The 26277-nt window shown below is 41.0% G+C and overlaps 2 protein-coding genes across 2 annotated transcripts in view; both read right to left on the reverse strand.

Annotated features, from left to right (window-relative positions):
* Positions 1 to 1313: 1313 nt before the first annotated feature.
* LOC116060536 (GTPase IMAP family member 9-like) overlaps positions 1314 to 26277 on the reverse strand; it is a 65538-nt gene continuing 40574 nt past the window's right edge. The window contains exons 2-3 of the mRNA XM_031314145.2: positions 3771 to 3872; positions 1314 to 2329 (exon numbers count right to left, since the gene is read on the reverse strand). Coding sequence (XP_031170005.1) covers positions 1332 to 2329; positions 3771 to 3872 — 1100 coding nt within the window. The 3' untranslated portion in view covers positions 1314 to 1331. The remainder of the gene's footprint in view (positions 2330 to 3770; positions 3873 to 26277) is intronic.
* On the reverse strand, positions 23419 to 25227 carry LOC118494887 (G2/M phase-specific E3 ubiquitin-protein ligase-like). Its single transcript, XM_036000524.1, has 3 exons — positions 25082 to 25227; positions 24251 to 24465; positions 23419 to 23774 (listed from the first exon to the last, which is right to left on the reverse strand). Exons 1-3 carry the CDS (start codon positions 25120 to 25122, stop codon positions 23521 to 23523), a joined length of 510 nt encoding a protein of 169 aa, XP_035856417.1. The 5' UTR covers positions 25123 to 25227; the 3' UTR covers positions 23419 to 23520.

Here is a 26277-nt window from a genome sequence, read left to right on the forward strand (position 1 = left end):
ATTTTATTTCTAAAGAAAGGAGGTAGTGAACTTGCTTCTCCAGGGCTCTCAAGTGTCATGCATTGAGCGTGACAGTCACTCATTTCGGTCTTTTGTCACGCACTCCCACCACACATTGTATTTCTCACGCGGAAAAACTATTTATAATATATTTAATATGCCGCACCGCCCAAAATTTCTCTGGCGCGCCGCTCTCACTATGGAACCGGCAGGAATCAAGCGCGTCTCCCGTGGAGTTCTTTGTTGAGCCTGCCACTTATCAGCCAATCAAAAAAAAAAAGGGGGGCTACACAATAGCCAATCAGAAAATAGCACTATTGTATCTGGGTAAGATTTAACGCAACAACCAATGAAAAAAAAGCATAGAGCAGCGTACAGACACTTCCCTAAACGTTCACTCATTCAGAGACCAGATCAGTTCTCTTAATACATCCATGCCAGAGACCCAAACGGGGCTCTGTTTCTGTCAGACGGTCTGAGATCTACCGTATCAGCAGAGCAATCATGTAATGCACAGCAGACTATGGTGCAGGTAGATTATTTTCTGAAATATAGTGACTACTCTAACTTTATTTTTCTCTAAATATCACGACTCCTCCAAATCTCAGAGAACACAGATATATTTTGAATGTGCACAAAGTTTTGAACATCAGCAGAAATCTTGCTCAAAACTTAACAGTATTACAGTCCAGGGGTTAATTAATAAATTAAAATGAATTAATGTATCATTGAGGTGAATAATTGTCACCTTTTAAGGAGGTTACTTCCTCAACAAAAGATGCAAAAGAGAAGGGAAGAGTAAATGATGCCTAGACTACATGTGTGGTGACTCAGATATAATTAGAAAAGTTGATCTACAGGAGAATAAATAGTTGAAATCAATACAGAATGCCTGAGAGCCTTATTGCAATATATTCCATTATGTTCTTATATTTGGATTATAATCTGTTTCCCTTTACATAAAGATATTTCCAGCATAAATTGATTCAGAAAAAGGTAGAAATAGGTGCATACAAATTCACCAGAATGCAGGTGTGTGTCCCCCCCCCATCATTAGTCACCATGCAGATAGAATGTCACTCTTGCCTGTCTTCAAAACTTGAGAGCCCTGCTTCTCAATGGTAGCCAACATAGTACATGTATTATATGCATTGTTGCCGATGATGTCAGACAAGAAGGACTGCCTGGTTCTTCCCAGTTGTAAATTGTAAATGTGAAGTTTTAAAGTATATCAGTATGTTAACTTGAGGTATCAATGGCTGATAAGTTGTCATTACTATTCAGTGTTATAGTGAGAGGAGGGAAGTTTGACCCTTTCTTTCTCATTTTAATCAGAGAATCGTACAATCATTTTGTGAATCAGATTGCTGCTGTGATTGCCATCTCAACCTTTCTCTTTCTACTTCCAGTTCTCTTTCATGCTGCTCCTCAAAATATTTCTGCATATTTGCTCTTTGCCTTTCTCGCTCCTCTTCATCTCTCTTCCTCTCTGCTTCTCTTTCCTCCCTCTGCCTCATCCTCTCCCTCTCTCTTCTCTCCCTCTCCCTCTCCCTCTCCTCCTCTCTCTCTTTCCTCTCCCTCTCCCTCTCAGCCTGAAGTTGTTCATTCATTTCCTTCATCTGTTTTTCATATTCTTCCTGAAGTTTTCTCTCCAGTTTCTCTTTTTCTTTGCGTATTTGCTCTTCTTTCTCTTTCAGGATGCGTTGTTTCTCCTCTTCGACTGCCCTCTCGGCCTCTTGGAACATCTCGTTTGTGTAGTGGCTTCCTCCGTTCTTCTGGGTTAAATTTCTGATCTTCTGGAGCAGCTCAGTGACCTGAGAGCGATCCTTCAGCTTATTATTGAAGACATGGTACTGGCCATTACATCTGGCCACGAGTTCTTGCAGGTCTGAGGATTCCATCAAGAAGTCTTCAATAGTTGTGTCTTCAAGAAGGTCCCCATGAGTAAAGAGAACCATGCTGTATCTGTCTGCAGCCTGTCCAAAGATTTCTTGAATCCTTTGCACTGTCTGCTTTTCCTCTTCGGTGTATCTGCCCAGCCGGATGACCACCAGGAACACATGGGGTCCAGGAGCAGCATAAGAGATGCACTGGCTCATATCTTTAGTTGTTCTATCCATGCCAAACCTGGTGTCAAACAGGCCTGGGGTGTCGATAACAGCCACCTGTTGCCCATCCACCACAGCTTTGCCCTGGGAACAGTCTACAGTCATAGACTTTGCACTGAACTTTGATTCAAAGCACTGTCGTCCCAGAATGGTGTTTCCAGTGGCACTCTTCCCATTCCCAGTCTTCCCCACCAATACTATCCTCATATTCTTCTTTTGTTCTGTATGGAAGAATTAATAGCATTAGAAAAAGAATGAATGCTCTAGATATCTATAATCCTTTGTAAAGTGCATCAACATCGTGAAACAAATTAAAAAAGAACATTAGACTGTAAAATATCCTATTTCTCTATGCTTCTCATTTCAAAAGAGATTCAGTTTTCAGGAGCAGTAATTTGCAGCACATTCATATACTACACAGTAGGTTACCGCCTCAAAAAATGGCTCCTGAGAAATAATATTTGTCCCAAACTGGCTCTTGAAATTTGACAAGAAGGAGCCCATGCAAGGCAACTTTTAAGTAAAAAGTAATTCTTTACTAAACAAAGGTTAACTCAAATGAACAATGGAGTGTGTAAATCAACAATATCAACAATGAAAACATTGCATGGATGTGTGGCATGTGTGTTGTGGGAATGTTGAAGGTGCAAAACCAAAAGACAATGGTGCAGGCTGGATGTCAGCCGTAGGAAAGAAAAAGAGTGAACACGGGCCAGGATTTATAGCTCAAGCAAACAAGCACCATAGGCCTATGTCACGCAACAATTGAAGACCGGAAGAACGTCTCTGAGTGGGGATACAGCTCTTCCTGTTAGCTTTTTACAATGGCGGAGCCCAATAGACACTGCTGGACCAAGTCTCTCCGCTACCTGCCTGAAGTCACCTCCGACGATGTGGTTGGGATTGTGAATGAACACTCTCAAAGTAAGAAACATTTTGAAAAAGGTATAAAAGGTAAAAAGTACAAGACCGTGTACAGAAACTATCAGAGACTTCAATGGTAGAAGCTCGCTCTAGCCGTTCGCAGTTTCGCGGGTACAGTAAATGTTACTATGGTAACAGCAAGTTTGACCAATCAGAGACGTTGTTGTTACGCTTAGGATTGTGGGCACTGTAGTTTTTCTCTATAACATCGCGGATAAAACATGTTTTTCTTAAACAAGGTTGATTTCATACAGACTTCTAACTTCTACAAGAGTAGACATTATGGGATGGTTTAGACCACATAGCTCAGGTCAGTCTACCTCGGATGGTTTAGACATTATGGGATGGTTTAGACATTATGGGATGGTTTAGACATTATGGCTGATAATCTAAATCCTTATGGAGAAAGGGACTGTTGACTGAAGTTCTGATTCCCTACTCCGCGTTCCAGAAGCAGGAGCTGTGATATAGGCCTACTGACACTTAGCTGTGTCATATTCCCCAGCGCTGCTGTTTGTCCAAATATAGTCACTTCTCTCTTAACTTAAAGAGACGGGTGCTTAAACAACAGAGGGTGAAGGGAGGTGTAGCACCGGTCTCTTTGACAGACAGTATGAGAAAAATAATGTTGTTGTTTTTTAACATTAAAGTATGTAAACTAGTAGATCCCCAAAAATAAAAGTATGAACCCAAACATGACCATAATATAACAACATGAGTAATAGTATCTCGACTTACCATGGTAGTATTTGCTGGCCATTTCTGGTTGAGTGCAGGTGCTGGAACAGTCTTTCTGCTGCTTCTCATCTTTGTCAGCTGGCTGCTTGCAGCAAACCACACCTACAAGCAGTTCCACAGTGGACATCATAGTGAAACTGAAACTACAGTTAAAGCAGGGGTTTTACAGTCCAAAACAAACAGTGTTATATATTTTCTTGCCTCAAAGACATTTTGACTAGCTTGTTGTAATCATTCCACTTATAATACCTAAAACTTTAAAGAATAAAGACACATAGATACAGATCCCACTTTAGGGAGTGTTGTGTTATAACTGCAGTGCAGCACTATACAGTAAGAATTTCCTGTTGAGGCCGTGTATCGTCAAGTGAGTCCTACAACATGCAGGGGTGGTGGGGTGGGGGGGGGGTTACTGTATGGAAGACCAAATCTGACTTGTTTATAAGTAAATAACTGCATAAATGAAATAACAAATTAAAATGGAGAACAAAAAAGATGTGAATAATAAATGATTTATTTATTTCCATTCTATGAACTGATATCAATCCATTATTTATTTATTATTAAATACTTTGTTGTTCATACATGTTGAACCTCAAACATGACTGTAAACATGTCAGCTGTGTACTGACCTAAAAACTCCCTAGGTCACACTAACAGTAAATTAGAATGAATTATGTGAGTCTACGTCTTGATTTCCCTATACAAAGTCACAAAATACATGGTCCTTTTACTTGAATATGTTTAAACAATGATGAACCTGTAAAATAAAGCATGAGTGAAACATTTGTGAATGAATGAATTCCTTTATTAATTCAATTATTTAGAAAAAACTATAAGGAAGGATCCTGGATATGCCAGCAAAAGAGTCAGTCAGTTCTGTTTATCACACTTGGCTGCTATATCCACCCCACCTACATAACAACGATAACTACAGTTATAATTCCTCACTCTCTCTGCTGCTCACCCCTCCCTCCACCATTTACAAGAACTGGCAGTAATCTGCAGGAAATAGTGCACACATCTGACCCACTATGGAATAAAAATGGAACTAGAATAGCTTGAAGTGTTAGTGGAACTATGAATAGGACATTCTGTTCAGTAACAGGTTTGTGCCCAGACTCAGAGTTGTGCTGTTGAGTGTGACCAGCCAGTTTGTGATCAACCTTTGTTGTTTTTTGATGATGAGGTATCATGACTGGGCTCCTGACCAGAGTGGCAACCTAGGTCTGATCTGTTTAACAAATTACTTATTGTCCCACTAGAGCACTGCACTCCCAGAATGCAGAGTTACTTGTGGTTCCTAGAGTCTCTAAAAGTAGAATGGGAGCCAGAGCCTTCAGCTACCAGGTTCCTCTCCTGTGGAACCAGCTCCCAGTCTGGGTTCGGGGGGCAGACACCGTCACCATATTTAAGAGTAAACTTAAAACTCTCCTCTTTGATAAAGCTTATAGTTAAGGAGTGACAAGTTGCAGGGTTCGCCTAGACATGGCACCCCTTCTCTTCTCTGCTCCTCTTCATCGTCGTCGTCAAATTCATCTACCAACCCTTACAGAGCTGGCCCAGGTTTGCCTTGGACCAGCTCTTAGTTATGCTGTTATAGTTTTAGACTGCCAGGGGACTTCCTTTGACACACTGAGCTCCTCTCTCCTCTCTCTTTCCATCGGTGTGCATCTATGTCCCAGAAATGCTTGTTACTATCTTAGTTCTGGGGAGCTTATTCCCCGGACTCCTTATGTTTTCTCGCCTCACAGTTTTCTTTGGAATGATTTGAAAATAACATTAACATTAGAGAAATAACACTTTAGATGGTTCTCCAGAACAATAACTTGTTAAAAATAGCATGATTACATTGAAAGCAGTCCTCAATTATTTGTCTCAAGTATTTCTAGCATGGCAGTGATTTGCTACTTAACAAATATATAACACGTTCCACTACAAAAGAACATTTCATATATATATATATATATATATATATATATATATAGACACCACTGTTGACTATTTACTATGGCCACAGTTAAGCACAATAACCGTTGTAAGATTTTGGTGTAAAAATGTGACCGATGACCGGTCTGGCCATCTGACTCCACTTAGTCTCCACTCAAATCTTTAGTGACTGGTAGATCAGAAATAAAACTCAGGATTCGTTCAGTTAAAATTATAACAAGCTTTAGTGAAGAATGATATTGCAATTACAAATACGTGTACACGGATCAGATATTACAAGACAAGTCTATCTCTCCTAACAAACCGACAGAGTCTCGCCAGGCATCTGATGCCGCTAAAAGGCATCAGATAAGAAAGAGACAAGCTGTTATTGTTGGGATTTGCTACGTTGCATTCCATTTACCAAAAGTATACATCGGTTACAAAATGTTTTACGATGTTCATATTAATGAATACCTGTGTATTTTCTTAATCTTCTAGGGAGTTGCGTGAGAGCCAAGGACATTTTCATAACTTGCGCTACACTTCTCCGCCTGCGTAACACTGCTCCATTGTCATCTCTGCTTCCCGTGGTCAGAGGAGACCTTTTCTCAGTTTCCAATCATTCCCTGGGGGCCAATATCCTGTACTCCCTTTATAATATCTTATCACTTTAAAAAACCAGATGGCCTCTCATAACCCAGAGAAGCAGAGACGACAATGTCAGCTCAGGAACTCTAAAGCCTCTCACTTTATTCTCACAAATATATATAACCGTACACAGTCCAGCCATAAGTTTTTACCTAGTCTTTTTGACTTGAAATTACTGTTTCTGTGTCTCAACTTCATCATTTTCCGAGGGCAGCACTCCTTCACTTTCAACTATTTAGTAAATGTTAAAAAAATAATTAAAAACCACGCAGAGGGTTATGCACAACCACTTCTGTTTATTACCAGATTATTGCACGCAGTTGTATAGAAGAACAAACATAGAAATGAAGCGAAAAATCATGGTTTAACATCAGAAATGAAGGGATAAAGGTTATCCTGCAAGTATCCATCACTCTACCCTTCGCTCAAAAGCACATACACACACAGTGTGTGGAATGATCTGTATTCTGTACAATAAATATGCATACCTGCTCCACATACCATTTTTAAGTTACAACAGTGTGATCAAAATGCACATTTCCACACACAAGATGATCAAAGGGTGAATGGTGTTTAATTTGTTGGGCCAGAAGCGCACACACACACACACACACACACACACACACACACATTTAAATAAAGCACCATTAAATAAAAGCCTGGTGTCTTCCTGCAAGTGCAAAAGAATTTACATGACAAGCCCAAGAGTTTCTTCCTTTAAGTCCCCCAAGCAACAGATATCAGCTTACACACACACACACACACACACACACACACACACACACACACACACACACACACACACACACACACATTTAAATAAAGCACCATTAAATAAAAGCCTGGTGTCTTCCTGCAAGTGCAAAAGAATTTACATGACAAGCCCAAGAGTTTCTTCCTTTAAGTCCCCCAAGCAACAGATATCAGCTTACACACACACACACACACACACACACACACACACACACACACACACACACACACACACACACACACACACACACACATTTAGGAAGTAAATCATCTTGATATATTATATAAATATTCCCTCTGTAGTTATTGTTCCATTAATTAAATAGAATCAATTTTAAATATGGTTTGGACCTGCACACTGTGCTTCCCATGTTTGTGTTAACTCCATATTGAAACCTGGGCTTAACAGTGCAGTGGTCCATCAGTAGTGGGCCTAGGGATGGGAATCTAGAACTGGTTCCAATTCCTTTTATCAAGGCTGGAATGTTTTCTGTCAGTTGCCCATTGCAAAACAATGACGCCAAACTCATGCATCTATGCCACTACACTGAGGGAGTCATGGTGGAAAGGAAGAAATGGTCCAAAGCATGGCTTCATTTCACGAAGAAACAAAAGTGTGTCTAATGTCTGTAAAATGATAATTCCAAGTAAGAGTGGAAACACCAGCAATATGCACAGCCATCTTTCTACCCAACATTGGTGTAAATTCCAGGAATGTTCTGTAGTTGACCCTTTACGCATGAGTGCGGTGGCACTTTAACCACCAACCTACTACTGTTTGCTGGGACTGCACAGAATTATTAACACACACAGATGCTGGGCTCAGTATTGGGTTCTCAGTATTGGGTTCTCAGTATTTGCGAAGCAACATTTAGGGTGACTTCACACCTCAGCTGTTTGGTCCGTTTTGACCCAACCCTGGAGCGTTTCGTTGGATAATCCGGTTCGTTTGGGTTGGTGTGAAAGGCCGTTGGAACTTTGGTGCTGACCAAAAACTTTGTTCTGCTTGAAGGAGGTCTCGGTTCCCTTCCAAGTGCACTAGAGTTCAGTTCCCTTTAGCTGAGAATGATATCTGACCCAAATGTAGGATGTAAACCAAAAATAGTGCACAAAGTAGCCTGCAATTTCAACTTTGCACACAATTTATGAACTCCATAAATTGTGTGCAGAGTTGAAATATATAGAATAAAATAGATGGTTTAAGGGACGATACATTTCAAATCCATAACTTATTATGACCACATATTGCTCATCGTCTGGGTGACAACACATCATCATCTCTCTCTCATCAGGGCCCGCCATCTCCTTCCCTCGCTGTCTGTCAGCTGCTCATATTGTTCGCCTTCTTCTAAAACAGTGGTTCTCCAACTTTTGTCAATAATGGACCCCCCCAACCCTCCTTTGAAATATCTTTTTAGCCAAGTACCCCCTGACCAGTGCAAACTATTTTGGTAGAAAAAGGCCTAAATAAAGAGGTACATAGTGCTGAACCATCAGTGTCTTGTAACTAAAAAACACTTAAATGCTACATTTCAAATGCTGAATGTTCCACTTAAAGAATTCATTATTATAGTTTAATTATTTTAGGAATTAGGCATGACTGATATTTTATTAACATTTAAAAAAAATCTCACGTACCTCTGCAGTACTCCAAAGTACCTCTATGGGTACTAGTACCCCCATTTAAAAAACACTGTCACTCTGATATTCTGTCCAATAGACCAGCGACCGTTTCAACCGTGTGACATTTGTTAACGTTTGGTGCGCCTGACAAAGTGCAGTCTGAACGCAAACCGAACCAAATGAAAAATGCAACAACGTTGCAACTTCACCCCCGAATTGCACCGAGTCTACCGAACTACAGGTGTGAAAGTGCCCTTAGTGTTACTAAGTTTGTCCTCTAAAATGTAGTGCTGGTGCATCCCCCGTCAGCAGGCTTATCTCTGGGCCTCCGGCAGGGACCGGCCAGGCTCACATGGCACCGAGGGCCCACCCACTACGAGTCCATTTGTGCTTCGACACAGTAGAGCTTTGGTTGCTGGGGCGGCTGTGGTTGACGAGGAAGCGCTGCCACCGGTTATGGTACCGTTGAGGTTCTGGTAGAGTCGCCGTGGTAACGAAGCCCTTTGGTGGGGGGCGGGCACGGCAGTTGAACCCCGGAGGCACACAAAGGGGAAACTCAGACCCACCAGACAGCAGCCTGGACAGGAAATGACCTCATCCTGCTCAGAGGTGCCGCTAGGGCCAGAGGACTGGAGCTGGGAGCCGCTGTAACCATTCGCACGCTCTCCTCCACCCCACCGCACCTGCTGACCAATCACAAGGGCTGAGCCGTTGTTGTTGTCCAGTCGTGGCAGAGCAGGCAATGTGCGCGGTCCGTTGGAGATGGGGAGTCGCCAGCCATTGGTCTGTAAGGAGGAGGAGCAAGTGGAGGTGAGCAGGGGTCTTCCAGGTGAGGAGTCAATGACTCTCTCTGCTGGCTCAGGAGACTTGGTACAGTCCATGGGTTCTGTTAGATGTACCTCCTCTTCCTCCTCTTCCTCTAACCGCTCCAGAGACACCATCTCCAGCTCCACAGAAAGACATGAATCCTCTTCCATCCCATCCTCCTCCGTTAACAACTCTCTCTTGGCAGTTATCTCCATTTGCTCTACCTGTAACCTCTCATCTGCCTCCTCTGACGCCCCTGTCTTCTTCCTCATGTGGTCCCCCACATCCTCCACTGTCCCTCTTGTAATCGCCACTCTGTTGTCTTCTTCATCCTTTTCCTCCTCCTTCCCCTCCGGGTCTCTTGGCAAGGCTACAGTCCAGCTGAGCTCTGGAGTACAGGGGAGCGACTGGCACCTCCTCGGCAGCGCTCGCGTCCCTGGCATCCCTCGGAGAAGGTGGGGGGAGGAGCAAGGGTTGCGAAGCGCCGGGAGGGTAAATGTCAGGGAGATGACGGACTTGCTAGGTGTGTCTAAGAGTTTACACCGCCCCCCATTCAGGTCCTGTCTGAGAGAGAAGGGGTTGACCCGCACAGGGGTCCCGAGGAGAAGAGGCGTCTGGGTGCCCGGGGATAACGTGTCCGATTGGCTCCTCGCTAAGCCCTGCCGTTGCTGGCTGCGGTCACCCGGGTGACAAGGAGAGCTGTGGCACCGGTACGGGCTGACGTCTGCTGCCACTGGCTCTGAGCAAGGGAAGGAGGGAGACAGACATGTACGTGAAATAGAACATGACCACAAAGACAAATGACACTGGGAGTTATTATCTGGTGTATAATATGGTGTTAGGGCCGCCGCTGGCACCTTTCCCTGTCTTTAACTCTGTTTGTCATTATTTGTAACATGCCAAGTAGGGTGTGCGTTCTCCAGTCAGGGATTGGCCCAGTTAGTTTGATCCCTCCCTCTTCCTACTTGATGCTAGAGGACACTGATTGGAGCGGCACCCTATTCCCCCTTTTCAGTCCTGACAGAGATATCAGGCTAATATATATATTAGTGCTGTCAAACGATTAAAATATTTAATTGCGATTAATCGCATTAATGTCATAGTCACCTCGCAATTAATCGCACATTTTTATCTATTCTAAATGTCCCTAGATTTCTTTTTGTCCAATTATTTTTTCTCATTTTAAGGCTCTTATCAACATGGAAAAGTGGATCGGCTTGCTTTGTGCTTTTGTCGCCTGGCATCAGCTGTGTGCTTGGCCATCAGCTGTGTGCTTGGCCATCAGCTGTGTGCTTGGCCATCAGCTGTGTGCTTGGCCATCAGCTGTGTGCTTGGCCATCAGCTGTGTGCTTGGTCATCAAGTGGTATTTCAGACTGGACGTGCTGCGATGATAGCTCAGTTCACAACGACAAAACACACAGATCACTTTGGTCTTGTCAATGGAACCATTTGGCAACTTTTTAAAAGTAAACTTTCCATTCAGAATCTTATTGGCATCCATTTCAGCGTCTCACGCTCGCCATCCACTCAAAACGTAACGTTAGCCTACTACTCTTTGGCCGGCTCACAAGCCTGTTGTTCTGTTTCCGGTCTAGCTAGATCTGGTGTGGTGTTGTAGTTTTTCTAACGTTACTAGTTACTACAAAGTTTGCTAGGCCAAAAAGAAGGTTAACCTTGCAATAAAAAAATTGACGCCGTTAAAATGGGTTTGTGTTTATATATATATATATATATATATATATATAGTGTCTGATCGTCACTGGCTGCAGCTGTAATTTTCCTTGATCAGCCTGCCAACATGACTCTGGTTGTGCTTTGTTGAATGTTTTGCTAAATGCTTGTTGAATATCAACTAATTGCATGTGTTTGATTTGAGGTGCTTTGTAAGGTGACACTACCTGGGAGACTGGACCAGGGTTCAGTTTTAAAATACTGACACACATCACATTCCTAGATATTTTATGTTACTTTCACTAGTTTTAGGGGTGCTGTCTTCTTGTGTTTTCTTTTAAAGTAGAACTAAATAGTGAGGTTTTGTTTCTAGGTTTGTTTGTATATTTTAGTGGTTTAGCTCTTATATTTTAAAGTCCTTTTTGGTTATCTTTGTTTCTTTGTTTTAAACAGCACCCACGCACCCTTTCTTTCCTTTGTAGTTTGTGCACCTGTGATTCTGAGCGAGCTGGGTCGTAACATTTGGTTATGCTTTTAGTATGTTCCATGCATACTAACAATCCACTATTATTCCGAATATGACAATATTCTGAACTTGACACAGGTCATGTAAACAGCATATTCCGTTTGGACATTCTGAATAAAGCCTTTTTCCGAATATTGCATTTTCATATTACGACATGTGGGATATATGCCAGTATTAGTCGGGTTTTAGAAGCATTGTTTGGACATTTATACAGCACAATATGTGTTTTACTTGGGCTTGCGACAGTTTGCGGTCAGTTTACGGTTAGCTCTGTGTGTTGTTGTACGCAACAACTGGTTTGGCTGGCTGGTAGTGGGCGGGGCTTATCAATTAACCGCAGGTGCTCAGAGTTAATACGAAGATTGAGTCTCGGCGAGCTAAAGAGAGACTCTTGTCATGGAATCACGGATGTTGTGTGTAGCTCTCGACACTGAAGAGACATTTGATTTTTGAGCACCTTTGACGGTGGCCTCGAAGCCTGAACGCCTTTTATTACCAGCTTTCTTTTCTTTTCGACCAACCACTAATAACTTGAACGAGACAGCAGCAACAGCAGAAGACGGGGCTGGTCGCTCGTGTGAAGCTGCTGACGGAGTTAGCTGAGGTCGTGGTTCCAGTTAGGGAATGCATTGTTATCCTAGACATCTTGAGAGGCGTTTTGAGTCATTCCCGTAACACTTAGGTTCCAACAGGTTTTTGAATATGAGCCAACGGTGACCTTTTCATGAAGGAGGTTGAGGAAATGAAAGAGGGAGGCTGTGTTCACACGGTCCAACAAGTCCACCACCGCTGGATAACTTAGAAAAATCCTATTTTGCATGGCTACATATAAACTGGAATATTAGTGAAATATAAACTTTCATTAGCCATGAAAACAGCTTAGTCGGAATTTTGTCTTTTTTGGAATAGTCGCAAAACCCGGAATATTATGTAGACTTAAACGTAGTCTCAATCTTTGAGGTGGAAAAAACACAATACCAACCAAACTATGTTACTACTGTTACATCCTCTTTTTCATCATATTCTTGTACCAGAGTGAATCAGAAATGGTATGGTTTTATGTGTGTGTGCTACTGCTAATGAGGTTTTGGAGAAGGTGTCATGCTTAATCACATGTTCAAGATTCCTAGCCTGGGAAAACCCTGATGAACTTCCGGCAAATTTGAGATTTGCTCTGCAAGTCCGTCTGGCCAAGAGCCCATTCAAGCCCATTTCCAATTTTTCCAAATCGAGACCCACTCTCAGTTACAACTCAGAAGGGTCTGGTGTCAACTAGGCTAAAAGATTCCCAGTTCCAGCAGGCAAACAAAAACAGTTCTTTTGGAAAATTACCGGAAAATACCAGAATCTTATTTCCCAGGATGCAACGCTACTCTGTCTGCCATGAAGTAAGCTAACTCTCTGGGGGAAACCCTGAGAGGGGGAAACCATCTGACGTGTGAGAAGCTGTAGCAACTACTCCAGGGTCCTGTGTCAAATGGCTTGTGCTACTTTTATTCAAAGTTTGCTTGGAAATATTCACCACTAATATTACCTGACATGATAAGGGCCTTAAATAGGTCCTGCTTTATAATCTCATCTCAAGGTTCTGTCTTGAAGGGGGGTCCCCACATCAAATATGATAAATGAATGTCTAATATGCAAAGAGGAAAAGGGAAGTAGCCCCCACCAGGTTATGATGGCTGTATGAATGACTATAAATATGAGTGGTTATCACTGGCTCCAGTCCAGCTGCACAGTTATTCAAAGGTAATGCACACCCTCTGGCTAATCAGAATGTTGGCCATCTATGATATATTATATCTATGATGCATTTCCCTCCCCTCCCTCCCCTAGCACTTACTATGCTTAAAGATAGGGGACAGATCAAGTCTTCAGAGAAAAGCTGTGTAAGCTGGGGGAGCACCCATATCAAAAGTGCTGTAAAAAAACGTCTTCTATGTCTTTTACCCTTATGAAGACATAAAAAATGGAATTATATTTGGTCCTTTTACCGAGTGCAATGGGCTTCTCTCTCTCTTCTTCTCTGTCCATGCCCTCAAATGTGAAGACGATGTCAGAGAACGAGGGACGGCTCACTGCACTCATCTGAAAACACGAAGACAAAGATCCACATATGAAGAATGTATGTTAACATCAAGAAAACATTCATTTAGAGAAGTTAGTAACATGCTGTCAACAAAGACACACAGAGTGAGAGAGAGAGGTCCAACTGTCCATGGTGGTGTCAGACAAGTGCATTAAAACTCAAAACAAGTATACACTCTGCAACCTTATGAGCAGGGCCACACAGAATTCCGCAGATTTTCAACAAATATAAAAAAACTAAAATAAAACTCAAAATGTTAACACATCTCTGCTTCAACCAGAAAATCCACAGATTTCCATTCTGGATCATCGCTGAAAACTGTGAAAAAAAAGGTCTGCAGATTCTGTTTGGGTATGCTTATGAGACTGTGTGTGTGTGTGTGTGTGTGTGTGTGTGTGTGTGTGTGTGTGTGTGTGTGTGTGTGTGTGTGTGTGTGTGTGTGTGTGTGTGTGTGTGTGTGTGTGTGTGCATGCATGTGTGTGTACTTACATTACAGCAGGCAACAGCAAGGCTAAAGAACGCAGCTGGACAATCACCAACCATGTTCTCAAATGCATCCACGTCCAGACCAAAGTCCTACACACACACACACACACACACACACACACACACACACACACACACACACACACACACACACACACACACACACACACACACACACACAGAGGTTTCAATGCAATCCTCCATGTCTTGTTGCTATGTTACAAATATTAAATCACTGCATATCAAGTATCAATAACTAGAGGCTACAAATACAGGTTATAGAAAACCATTACAATCACGACTTACACAGACACATACAGACACACAGCCTTTCAGTGATGAACTATTGAACAAACTGGCTCTGTAATGATACACTTTTCTCCTAGAGAGCAGTTTAGAACATTGACAGAAAATATTATTTCTTATTATTCTTCCCGCCATACATATTAAAGTAGCAACATGTTTCTGTCTGTGCGGGAGCGACACACCACTACACAAGCAGAATAAATCCCAGGCGTGAAGACTACCTCTGTCCTCGGTAAGAAGTCAGGATCAGCTTCAATCCGGGCAATGATCTCACACAGGATGATGCCGTACGCAAACACATCCACCTGAGCAGAGGAGAGGAAGTGCACACATAGGTTAGGTTAGGCCTCAACTAGATTTCACACAGCGGTAAACTGCAGCCTTATGGGTAGTAGAGGATTGATACCAACACAAATAGTTTGGGGTCTAAAGCTTCTGGTATTTGTGCTAATACTCATAGTCATAAAACGTGAAAATCATGAGAAGTTGATCAGGTTCAGCACTCCAAATCCATCTCATCCAAGCTCTCTGTCAATGTGTTCAAACCAGGGGTAGATGCATAGACTGTATAGGTGAAGCCAAAACATCTGGATCGCCTCCTGGTGGCTGGCTGTAGTATAGGTCATAAACCAGGCCCCCTCCATGTTAGTGGATGGGATGTGGACCAAACTAAAAAAATCAAAGTACATGTCAAAAAAATGTTTTAACAGATGGTTTCTGTTATTTCAGGTAGTTCTGATCACGTTGATGTTTGTTCAGGTGTTCATGTTCTGATAAGTTGGGTTTTATTAGTTATTTGATTCTATTAAACAGGGTGAAACGTAATAATTGACAGCTGGGATTGACTCGTGATTGGTTGGGCGGGTGTATGAGCGGGACTTTGCTATAACATATTATAAAAGTAGCACAAGAGAAGAGCCATAAGTGTTAGTCAGTAATATCTATCTAAGGCTACGTCTACACCACTACATTTTCCACACAAGAGCTTTAGTTTCAGTAACAGAACTGATCTCGGTCCATATCAACACGTCTGACAACACATATCACATGACCATTCACATACACTGGGCATGCACGTGCCGCTGTAAACAGGAAGCAGACTGTCTGACATTACTCTGCGGTTGGAAATCATCATGGATAGGAAATAGGGATGCACTGAATCCAGATTTTTGTGGTTCGGCCAAATACTGAATCCACTGGTTAAGATTCTGCTGAATCCGAAACCGAATACCGAATCCTCCTCCCATCCTCAGTCCATTAACACAATAAACTCATTAATGAAGTAAACAACGTCCACAGCAGTGTATTTTTCATTCGGTGTAGGGCTAGCAAAGCTGCTAATGGTCGTCTGGTTAACACAAGTTTTTAGCTGTGACTGTCCTTCCTTTGCCGTACCTGAAGTTGCTGCATTTTGGCTGCTGTCTGTAGATTCCTTCATCACAACTCGTATTCTTTCGGATGTTTCATACCAGATGTTGTAACAGCGGTGATGTTGTGTATAGTTTAGGGTCCTCGCCACCACCAGACAAATCGGCATTGTAAATTGAACATGTAGCTGGACTTGAATGGCATCTTTTGATTGAAAGTACTGCCAAACAACACTTTTTCTGCTCACGAGTTCCATTTCCACTTTCTCACAGCCTACTGCATTGAACGCTCCACCTACGTAAACACCTTCCCGTAATCAATGGCGCCGTCATTACGTCGACCAGCGTAGACGCTTGGTCAGGTGCCTTTGTCGTTCTTATTGACGCTAAAAGTCTCCTTTAGCGCTATAAGTAAACGCGCTTGGTCGGGACTGTTGCCGTCCCTTTTGACGTAGTTATGTTAAGAAAAAGGTCGTGAGTGGGCTTACGGTTCTGTGACACGCGGGAGGAAAGAAAAAAAACGACTACAGCAAGAGTGACAAGCGGGACGCAAACCCCGCTCTCCTGGGTGAAAGTCCTGTGTTTGACCCATCCACCACCCCAACCAACCCCCTTACGCGGAAATTCGCCCTTACATACTACTTACATACTGCTAAATCCTATCTCACTGCTGCTCTCCCCGGTGCGTTAAATACGATCTCATATTGTACTAAAATAGTTCACCGAAACGTTTTTCTGAAAACATTTTAAGAGACAAATAGGCCATGCAGTTTCTGAATCTGTCTTCATTTCAGATCAACAAAGGTCAGTTTAAAAGATTTTCGTCAGATTTTGAGACACTCATCTGCTTTCCCGTCAGACACATTCTCATTCAGGTACACTGCACTGGTCCAAATTTGCTGTGAGCCAGCGCTATGATTTTATTTATAATATTTTGTATATTGTGTATATATATATATATATATATATATATATATATATATATATATATATATATATATATATGATGTAAAACTAGACCCCACTGTACACATAATGCAATCCAAAGCAACAGCCCTGCAACACATCTTTGTTGAACTTGTAATGTTAATTTTTTACATATCTCTATTAAAGTCAACTGCCATTTTTTTGTGTTAGCGCATCGTCACGGTGATTCGGTGTATTGTCTCCAGGTAAAGTTAGTCTCTGTAAATAGATCAATGTAGCTCACGGAGCCCTCATGATAAATGCTGTACCTTGGAGGTGAGGTCTCTGTGGAATATGCCCTTGTTGTGCAGGTACTGCAGCCCTCGGGCGATATCCAGAGACAGACCGATCCTGACGCACCACGACAGGTACAGATCGCTGTCCAACAGCTGCTCCAGGTTACCTCCGTTTATATACTACGGAGAGAAACAGTAACATGTCTTCAATTAATCTGCCTTTACACATGCCAACACACATAGACACCAAACACATGAATAAGGCTGCAACTAACGGTTATTTTCATAGTCGATTCATCTTTTGATTATTTTCTCAGTTATTGCATTAGTTGGTTGGTCTATAAAATATCAGAAAAATGGTGAAAAATGTTGATCAGTTTTCAAAAGCCCAAGATGATGTCCTCAAATGTCTTGTTTTGTCCACAACTCAAAGATATTCAGTTTACTGTCACAGAGGAGAGAAGAAACTAGAAAATATTCACATTTAAGAAGCTGGTTTCAAATCATTTTTAATTTTTTTTCAAAAAGAATGACTCAAACAGATTAATTGATTATCAAAATAATCTCATTCAGGTACAGCGATTAATGTAATAGATACTCTCCCAAAGTCAATAATCAGAGATACAGCGCTACACGCCCCTCTGTGCTCCCTTCAGAGCAATCACCCATTCATAATCCCATAACCACCGTGTCTGTCCCCCGACTGAGACCGTTTAAACAAAACACTAACAAAAGAGGTGCTATACTAAACAACCTAATTGGAATTAAAACAACCACTGCAATGACAGAACAGAATAGGAAAATCAAATGTGGACTATTAAATATTAGATCTCTGTCATCGAAAGCATTATTGGTAAACGATCGATTCATCGATTAATATTTGCAGCTCTAGATATAAGCACAGTTTATAATGTTACCATGCTCATCTATGTCACTGGTACTAATAAGAATGCTTAAATCTTTTTTTAACTGAATGAGGGAAAAGTGATCTGGAACAATGTTTTCTGAGTTGCTCAAACGTGGATTTGTCAGTCTGGCTGTGCTTATTAAGGGTGCAGTAGGTAAGACTTATAAAACTACCTTTCTGTCATATTAGCTGAAACTGACCCTATGTTAGAGTAGAACTACATGAAGCAGGTCATTTAAAAGAAAAATCCAGCTCCTCTGGCTCCACCTACAGCCTGTAGTGAGATTTACAAAAATCCACCGCTCCCTGTTCAGATGCTCCAATCAAGGCCAGGGGGGGTGTCTAACTATGTGTCAATCACTGCTCATGCACACGCATTCATTCTCCCTTGTGGGGGGAGGGGCTTAGGAGACCGTTTTCAGCTTTAGCAGAAAGGGGGGAGGGACTGAAAAGTTGTTGATGTTCAAATTTTTTGGCTAAGTCCTGGATCTTCCCAATCCTACCTACAGCTCCTTTAATCTGCCCTATGGTTTATTTTGTGGAGGTGCAGATCATCGTCCTGTTATTCTCTACTCTGCTTGACCCTGTGATGTGGTTTTTTTTTTTTGTGTGTGTGTCTTCATTTTCTTTTAACATGATATATTTTACTGTAATATCAGCAGGATTTCTCAAGCACTACATGGTTTATGATGAGAGGGAGCAGCTAGTGGAAGAGACCCCACGGGGAGAGAGCACTCTGCCTTTTTATTAGAGTTGGGTATGGCTGCAGCCTGGAGAACTCCTGTCTCATGCCTCCCGTCCATAGACTGTATGTTAAATTAATATATATACACAGTCTATGCTCCCGTCTCATGCCCTCCCGGCAGGTGCTGTCCCCGAGCTTTGACTTTTCAAAATAAAAGCTCGCGTCTGGTCCCTATGTCTTCGTACTTTGGTGTTTTGGATGTTTGTGAACTAAACAGTACGGCAATCATGTTAATGAATACAATAACTTTTTCAGCAGATGTCTTACTTACAACACGATGGAGTTAGCAAAGCAGTTTTGTGTTTATATGTGCGGGCGGGATTTGTTCAGTTTGATAAATCCCGCGGTAAATTGGCTGGTTTACAAACAGGGAGGGACTAGAAATCCTGTCTGTTTATTGTATTTCAAGAGTGAATTATTCCACAATATGAATACAGATTGATCACCTATTTTGTTGGTAACCGTTGTTGTATAATCACAATATTACACTTGAGGAGGCCTACACTTCAGTGATGCGCCTTTCGGACCTCGGAATCAAACCCTCTCATGTAATATGGCTTAAACAAACGTCAACGTTAAACGCTGATGCAGTTTTAAATGTTTTATCACCACGAGTTTACAGACGTCTCTGCTGATTGAGTATCACCTGTGACCTGAGCACACCCACCAAATGAGAGAAAACGTATCTCAAACATAGACTTAATATTTACAGTCTATGATCTCAAAGCAGTTGTATGAGAGGCCGTATAGGAAATAATTCATACTTCTGTCTTACACACACTATCATAATTTTGCATATACACCACTATACTCATACACACACACTATTATACTCCTTTTACATGTATGTATGAGAGGGTATAGTAGTGTGTGTGAGAGAGTATAGTAGTGTGTGTGAGAGAGTATAGTAGTGTGTGTGAGAGAGTATAGTAGTGTGTGTGAGAGAGTATAGTAGTGTATGTGAGAGAGCATAGTAGTGTGTGTGAGAGAGTATAGTAGTGTATGTGAGAGAGTATAGTAGTGTGTGTGAGAGAGTATAGTAGTGTGTGTGAGAGAGCATAGTAGTGTGTGTGAGAGAGTATAGTAGTGTGTGTGAGAGAGCATAGTAGTGTGTGAGAGAGTATAGTAGTGTATGTGAGAGAGTATAGTAGTGTATGTGAGAGAGTATAGTAGTGTGTGTGAGAGAGTATAGTAGTGTATGTGAGAGAGTATAGTAGTGTGTGTGAGAGAGCATAGTAGTGTGTGTGAGAGAGCATAGTAGTGTGTGTGAGAGAGTATAGTAGTGTGTGTGAGAGAGTATAATAGTGTGTGTGAGAGTATAGTAGTGTGTGTGAGAGAGTATAATAGTGTGTGTGAGAGCGTATAGTAGTGTATGTGAGAGTATAGTAGTGTGTGTGAGAGAGTATAGTAGCGTGTGTGTGTGTGTGTGTGTGAGAGAGTATAGTAGTGTGTGTGAGAGTATAATTAAAAAGGAAGTTAGTTTGATCAAACAGGAAGACAGTTTAAATCCTCATTCCCTGATTCGCTGACCGCCTTAAAACAAGCGTGTATCTGCCCAGAGCACTGCAAGCTAAACTGGAGCTACAAGGCACAATTAAAACAAGCAGTAGAACTTTACGACACTTAAAGGATAACTTTTACAGTTTTTGTTAGGAAGTTTAGCAGGGTAGACATGAATTTTCATTTTATTTACCTTCTTTTGCAAGTCCCATTTGTTTTTGTGGAAGTTAATGGTAATGAGGAGGACATTACTTTGTTTTTTACAGATACAATGCGGTGTGTTCATGACATTATAAGGGAAACTGAGAGCATGGGACCTGACAGCATGGTTTTGCAAAGATTATTTGGTGAGCTTGATTCTTACAGACGGACAATGTTTTCCTTTATTTTGCTTTGCCAGCAGTTAGGAGGGAGTGACAGTCGGGAAAGTTTGGGTGCACTAGAGGCTACGTATGCCTGCCTTTGTTCTATTATCAATTCAAATGAAAATTCAAGATCATTAGAAGTGAGACAACGAGCTATGTTTGATTCAAGAGCACCTCCAACTATCAGAAATGGTCTTCCTGGTCGCCCTCAGTACAGCATGCTACATGGTCAAATTACCCACTGTTTATCTCTTGGAATGAGTTGGCAAAGAATAGCTGTATGCTTTGGAATCAGCAGGCGGACACTGTACAGACATAGAGAGCAACTTGAAATTGGACCACTGACCTATACAGAAATGTCTGACAAGGTCTTGACTGACATTACTAGATAGATCCTTCAAACCACCCCAAATGCAGGGGAAAGGTATGTGTTTGGAGGCCTGCTATCACGCAACATCAGAATACAACGCTGTCGCGTAAGACGCTGCCTGCAACATCTTGATCCAGTTGGACGGGCCTACCGGCGACGCCGCGCAATTCGACGAAGAATTTACAATGTTCAAACGCCCAATCAGTTATGGTGAGTATTTTTTCTGTTTGGAAATAGTTCTGTCTTCAAATACACAAACTGGTCAAATAATAATTTCATGTTTTTTTAAATACTCTTACTATTGCAATAGTACACTAGAGTATAGAAGTCCATATACCACAGAAAATGTTTGTAGTAACATTAAATACAAATGTTGGAACTACTCTTATGTTTCAGATGGTTGTTTTTTTTCTTAATTAGTTTTGTAGTATTTTTATACCAAAACACCGGAATGCATTTACCACATCATATGATTATACAGTACATAAGGCAAAAGTATTGGATGGAATATTATTCATCCTGAGGAGACCCTTAATGCCCACAACAAATTTCATCCGCCCAATATTTTAATATATTTTATATTAGACTAGGAATGGTCTTACACTGTTGTTTAATGTCATGTTAATATAATGGTGCACCCTTTGTTTTAAACAATTTCTGTAAATGAGTTGACATACAACATACATATACTTTATTTGTCTGGCAATGGACCTTCTCAATGAAACACTTTTTGGAATGCTTTTTGCCATAGGATTTTAGAAATTAATCTACTAACATATGAAGGTTTTTTGACTTGATACACATCAACAGCAGTAAAGGGGGTTAAGGTATTAAATGCCATATCACAGGCTTCAGATATGTTGTAAACCACGAGAGTTGAGAAAAATAACAAATAGGTCAATCAAGTTGGGAACAGATTCTGGTTCTGTAAAAATATTTACCATGGTTGCAGTTCTTTTTTTCATTGTCGACATTTCAATTTTCACACAGGCATATTGATGGGAACCATAAACTGGTGAGGTGGAGGATGGTCTTTCATATAATGTACTCTTTAAAGGACAATTCTGGTGCAAAACTAACCTAGGGGTTATTAACAGATGTGTACCCACTCTGTCACTCTCTGCTACATGTTTTCATGCTAATCGAATGTTTTTAGCTTGAAAGACGCTAGCGCGGACCACTGATTAGCTTACAACACTAATATTCAGGGCACAGGGAACGTAAAAACAAATCACTATTTATACCACTGAAAAGGCTCAAAATATCACCAAACTTCAACGGTAGCATAATGAGGGTCCCTGCATGTTAACCCAAGCATTGAGAACTTTGTAAGTGTACAGACAGTTTATTGAAAAGATAAGATGCGGGAGCTCCGTGAAAGGCCTACGAGAGAGAGAGAGAGAGAGCTACCGGTAGTCAATGCCACAACACATCCTCGTACTTCAGGAAACTGGTGGTGACCTGAGGACATTGTGAAGCTATGGCCACCCAACAGGAGTGTCGAGTGTGTGTTGCACGGAGTGGGACCTGTTGCGTCGCGATGCCCAAGAGACACAGTGTTTTGTACAATCTGAAGATTTCCTCTCTGATAAACAGGGCTGGACTTGAAACTCTTTCGGCAACCCAGACCGGAGGGACTAGATGGACAGTTATCCACTGAGTACACTAGACAAGTTATAGTGTGATTATTTCAGATATATTGAGCAAACTGCTTTTGATTTTAGTTTGCATCGCCAGCTGTAAGTCATGACTGGTTTTCAAGTCGGCATGTAAACATGAACGTGAGTGTCTTTGTAATCTATCTTTTCAATAAACTGTCTGTAAACTTACAAAGTTCTCAATGCTTCGGTTAACATTTAGGGACCCTCATTATGCTACCATTGAAGTTTGGTGATATTTTGAGCCTTTTTAGTGGTATAAATAGCGATTTCTTTTTACTTTCCCTGTGCCCTAAATACTAGCGTTGTAAGCTAATCAGCGGTCCGCGCTAGCGTCTTTCAAGCTACAAACTCATTCGATTAGCATGAAAACATGTAGCAGAGAGAGGTACACATCTGTTAATAACCCCTAGGTTCGTTTTACGCCAGAATTGTCCTTTAACAAAAAGATATAGAATAATAATCTGAGCATGTCAGTGACAAAACAAGCAATTATCCAATAACTAACATTGCATCTAGTTTCGCCACTGCCGACTACAGGGATCTTAATAAATACTGGACCAATTTCAAAGATTGTTCTCCCCATCAGTCACTTAGACAAACAAACATAGTAAAATAGGGTACAGGTTAAAAAAAATCTGAACCCTTTCACCTTTAACACTCAAAAGGTGATTTTTTTTCTTGCTAATTTTTCTGGTAAAAAAACAAACATATATTTTCACTGTGTATTCTTAACCTGTCTATTCCAAACATCCTCAAGAGGGTACTTGGAACTAACCACTCATGATGTTCTGTTATTCCCTACCAAAACCCTGTGTGTTACCAACTGCAAAGTCCATTCTCTCCCTGAAATCCCCATATTTGTCAAAAAGCGGTAGCTTAAGGCAGTTAATGCAGGTGTTGGCCATAGGCAAACAGCGTCTCGGGCTGGAGGAATGATCATGCAGGAAATCGATTGATGGCTGTGGGGAGAAGCCAACTGGAGGGATGACACTTGCACCTGTGGCAAAGGCTAGGATTTTACCTAGCTTTGATGGTCCTTCTTGCTCTGTAAACAACCAAAAAAAAACAAAGAAAACAATGAAATTGTACAGCAATCATTCCAGGAAGTTACAACATAGAAAACACCAAAGCTAAAGACTCAAAGAAAGACAGGAAGAAGTGAGCCATGGAAAGAATGTAATGACAAAAGGAGGGAAAGAAAGACAAATGTAAAGGAAATAGAAAGCATATTGTGAGATGGTGATAGAAAGGGTTTAAGTAAAAAAATAGTAGAATTTAAAGAATCAAAGAATAAATAATATAGGGGGTGGTAAGAAGAATAAAACATAACAAATAGTGAATGGAAAGAAAGAAATACAGACTAAATGTGAAAGCAGTTCACAAATTGGCCAGAGGGTTCTTTACAATTGTGATACAACTGTGAAAGTTGTAGTTCAAATGTTTTTTCCTTGTTCAATATTATGTACATTTGGAGTGACCAATAGCATGAGAGATCGTGCCTTAACTAGCTGCAGTATTTACCTTCAACATCCTGCAGGTAGTCCCTCCAAAATGGTACCACACGTTCCTCTGCTCTTCTCTTGTTGCTTCCCACTTCAGACAGGCGGTTGTGGAAAAGGTGATCCATTATGTCAGCAGTGAGTGCAGATGGTTCATGGCACATTAAGGGCCTAAAACTGCCAGGATGCATTCGGATTGCATTCAGAACACCAAGGGTATTCAGCCCCTCCACAAATCTATAAAAAATAAAAATACTTATGTTTCAAATTGGAATGCTAATCATTTATTGTATTGTATTACTAATGCAGAATGAGCTAGAATATCAAATAAACCAATAAATAAAAATAAGTAATAATAAGTCAATGATGTTTGATAATGTTTTGAAAATTCCTAACATAATTTGAAATCCAGTTCAGTTCCAGTTTTGTAAGCTGCCAGTAATTTTTAGAATAATCAGGTGAAAAAGTAAAGTGAATTCACTGTTGTTTCAAGTTTTGTTTTTCTATGTGTAATATGTCTTAATTGTGAAAATATAATTGTTGTACAGCCTACTTTACAAAGAGAAATTGCCTGCTGACTGTATGAACTGTTTGAGGCTGTTTTTCTTTGAGTTGGGTTATTCTTGCACAGTTCTGGTAGGCCTAGTTGAAAGGGAACACTCTTAAAAAAATACACTGCTTTCCACTACTACCACTATATACAAAATAAAAAAAGATGCTCAAATGTTTTGATTTTCTTCTATTTGTGCAGAGAAAAACAGCAGAAATATTTCCAAATACAGTTTTTTTGGGTTATTATTAATGTAATAACAATTGCACTAATTTGGTTTATAAACAATAGTGTGACACAGACCTTTCAAGTGCCCCGCAGACTCTGTGGACCACCTGAAACATGAGGATGTCTTGAACAAGTAGGTCTCTGTCTTCAATGCATTTTAATGGCCTGAGGCACCCAGCATTTGCCAGGTAATCTTGCAGTGGTTCTGTGGCGTGTAACAGGTCATCCATAAAACAATAAATTTGCAAATATTTCTAGTGTGATTGGCCCAGCTACTTCAGTTCTGTTAGACCAGTGATACCTTGCTTTAACCATTGAGCTGCAGCCATCACACATGGAATGAAATATACACTTAATATTCACATTTTACAATATATTTAAAGTACAATTACCTTTTTAACCTTCTCATACAGGTCAGCATCAGCAATGTCTTCCAAGACAGGCTTTATTGAGGACTTTTCACCAACTAGGCAAGCATACAGTGTTGGTGCCAAGAATCCTGGAGGAGGACCACCATGAACAAGACTTACAGCAATGGCTCGGCCAGCAATGAAATAGCGATCTTCTCTTAAAGCTGGAGAAAACATAACATTGACAGACAAAACATAGGATAACATGAATAGGACAAAACAAGGGCTGTGATTATAGGAAATATAAAGCAATCAATACTTTGGGACCAAAAATATAGCATTTACCAGAACTGTCCAGACCCAAATTCATTTTGCCATCCTTTCCTTCAAACATCGGTGACTGTATCAAGGCTTCCATAAGCAATCGTAAAAATTCCCTCCTAGGACCACCAAGGTCCACAGCCTCTTCATCTATTCCCAAGTCATCTGAAAACTTGATGCACATCTGGTACGAGGGATTGGATGGGACAGTCGTTTGAAGCCACGCATGGCACCATCCAGTACTGAGGACCTATTGATGTTGAATCTGCATTTTTGGTTACTGACAATTTGGGATGCAAGACTGAGGAGTACATCCTGCGCTGATTTAGTGTTAGTGCATTCAGATGTCCTGTTGAAAGAGAAAAAAAAAATTCTCATGAACAAGTGCATACCTTTTAGAGAAAACCAAAAGCCGCAGCAGTTAACTCAAGGATGGTACTAGTGGAAAATCACTTTTTAAAATTTTTTTTTTAACTATAACTGCCAACTAATTTCTTAACAATATCCATATAACCACAAGAAAAAGGCAATTAATTAAAAAAAGAGACCAGTTGGGCAGCTTGATCGTACAGCAACATAATGACCCAAACCTTGCCTTTT

Source organism: Sander lucioperca, chromosome 4, assembly GCF_008315115.2.
Source record: "Sander lucioperca isolate FBNREF2018 chromosome 4, SLUC_FBN_1.2, whole genome shotgun sequence".
Classification (NCBI taxonomy): domain Eukaryota; kingdom Metazoa; phylum Chordata; class Actinopteri; order Perciformes; family Percidae; genus Sander; species Sander lucioperca.

Excerpts from the sequence above, each read along its gene's own strand:
- LOC118494887 (XM_036000524.1), bottom strand. The coding sequence starts at position 25,122 with ATGTTTCAGGTGGTCCACAGAGTCTGCGGGGCACTTGAAAG. Across the intron at positions 24,466-25,081 it reads GTCTGCGGGGCACTTGAAAG|ATTTGTGGAGGGGCTGAATA; the intron begins GTCTGTGTCACA and ends TATTTTTTATAG. Across the intron at positions 23,775-24,250 it reads CTACCTGCAGGATGTTGAAG|AGCAAGAAGGACCATCAAAG; the intron begins GTAAATACTGCA and ends GGTTGTTTACAG.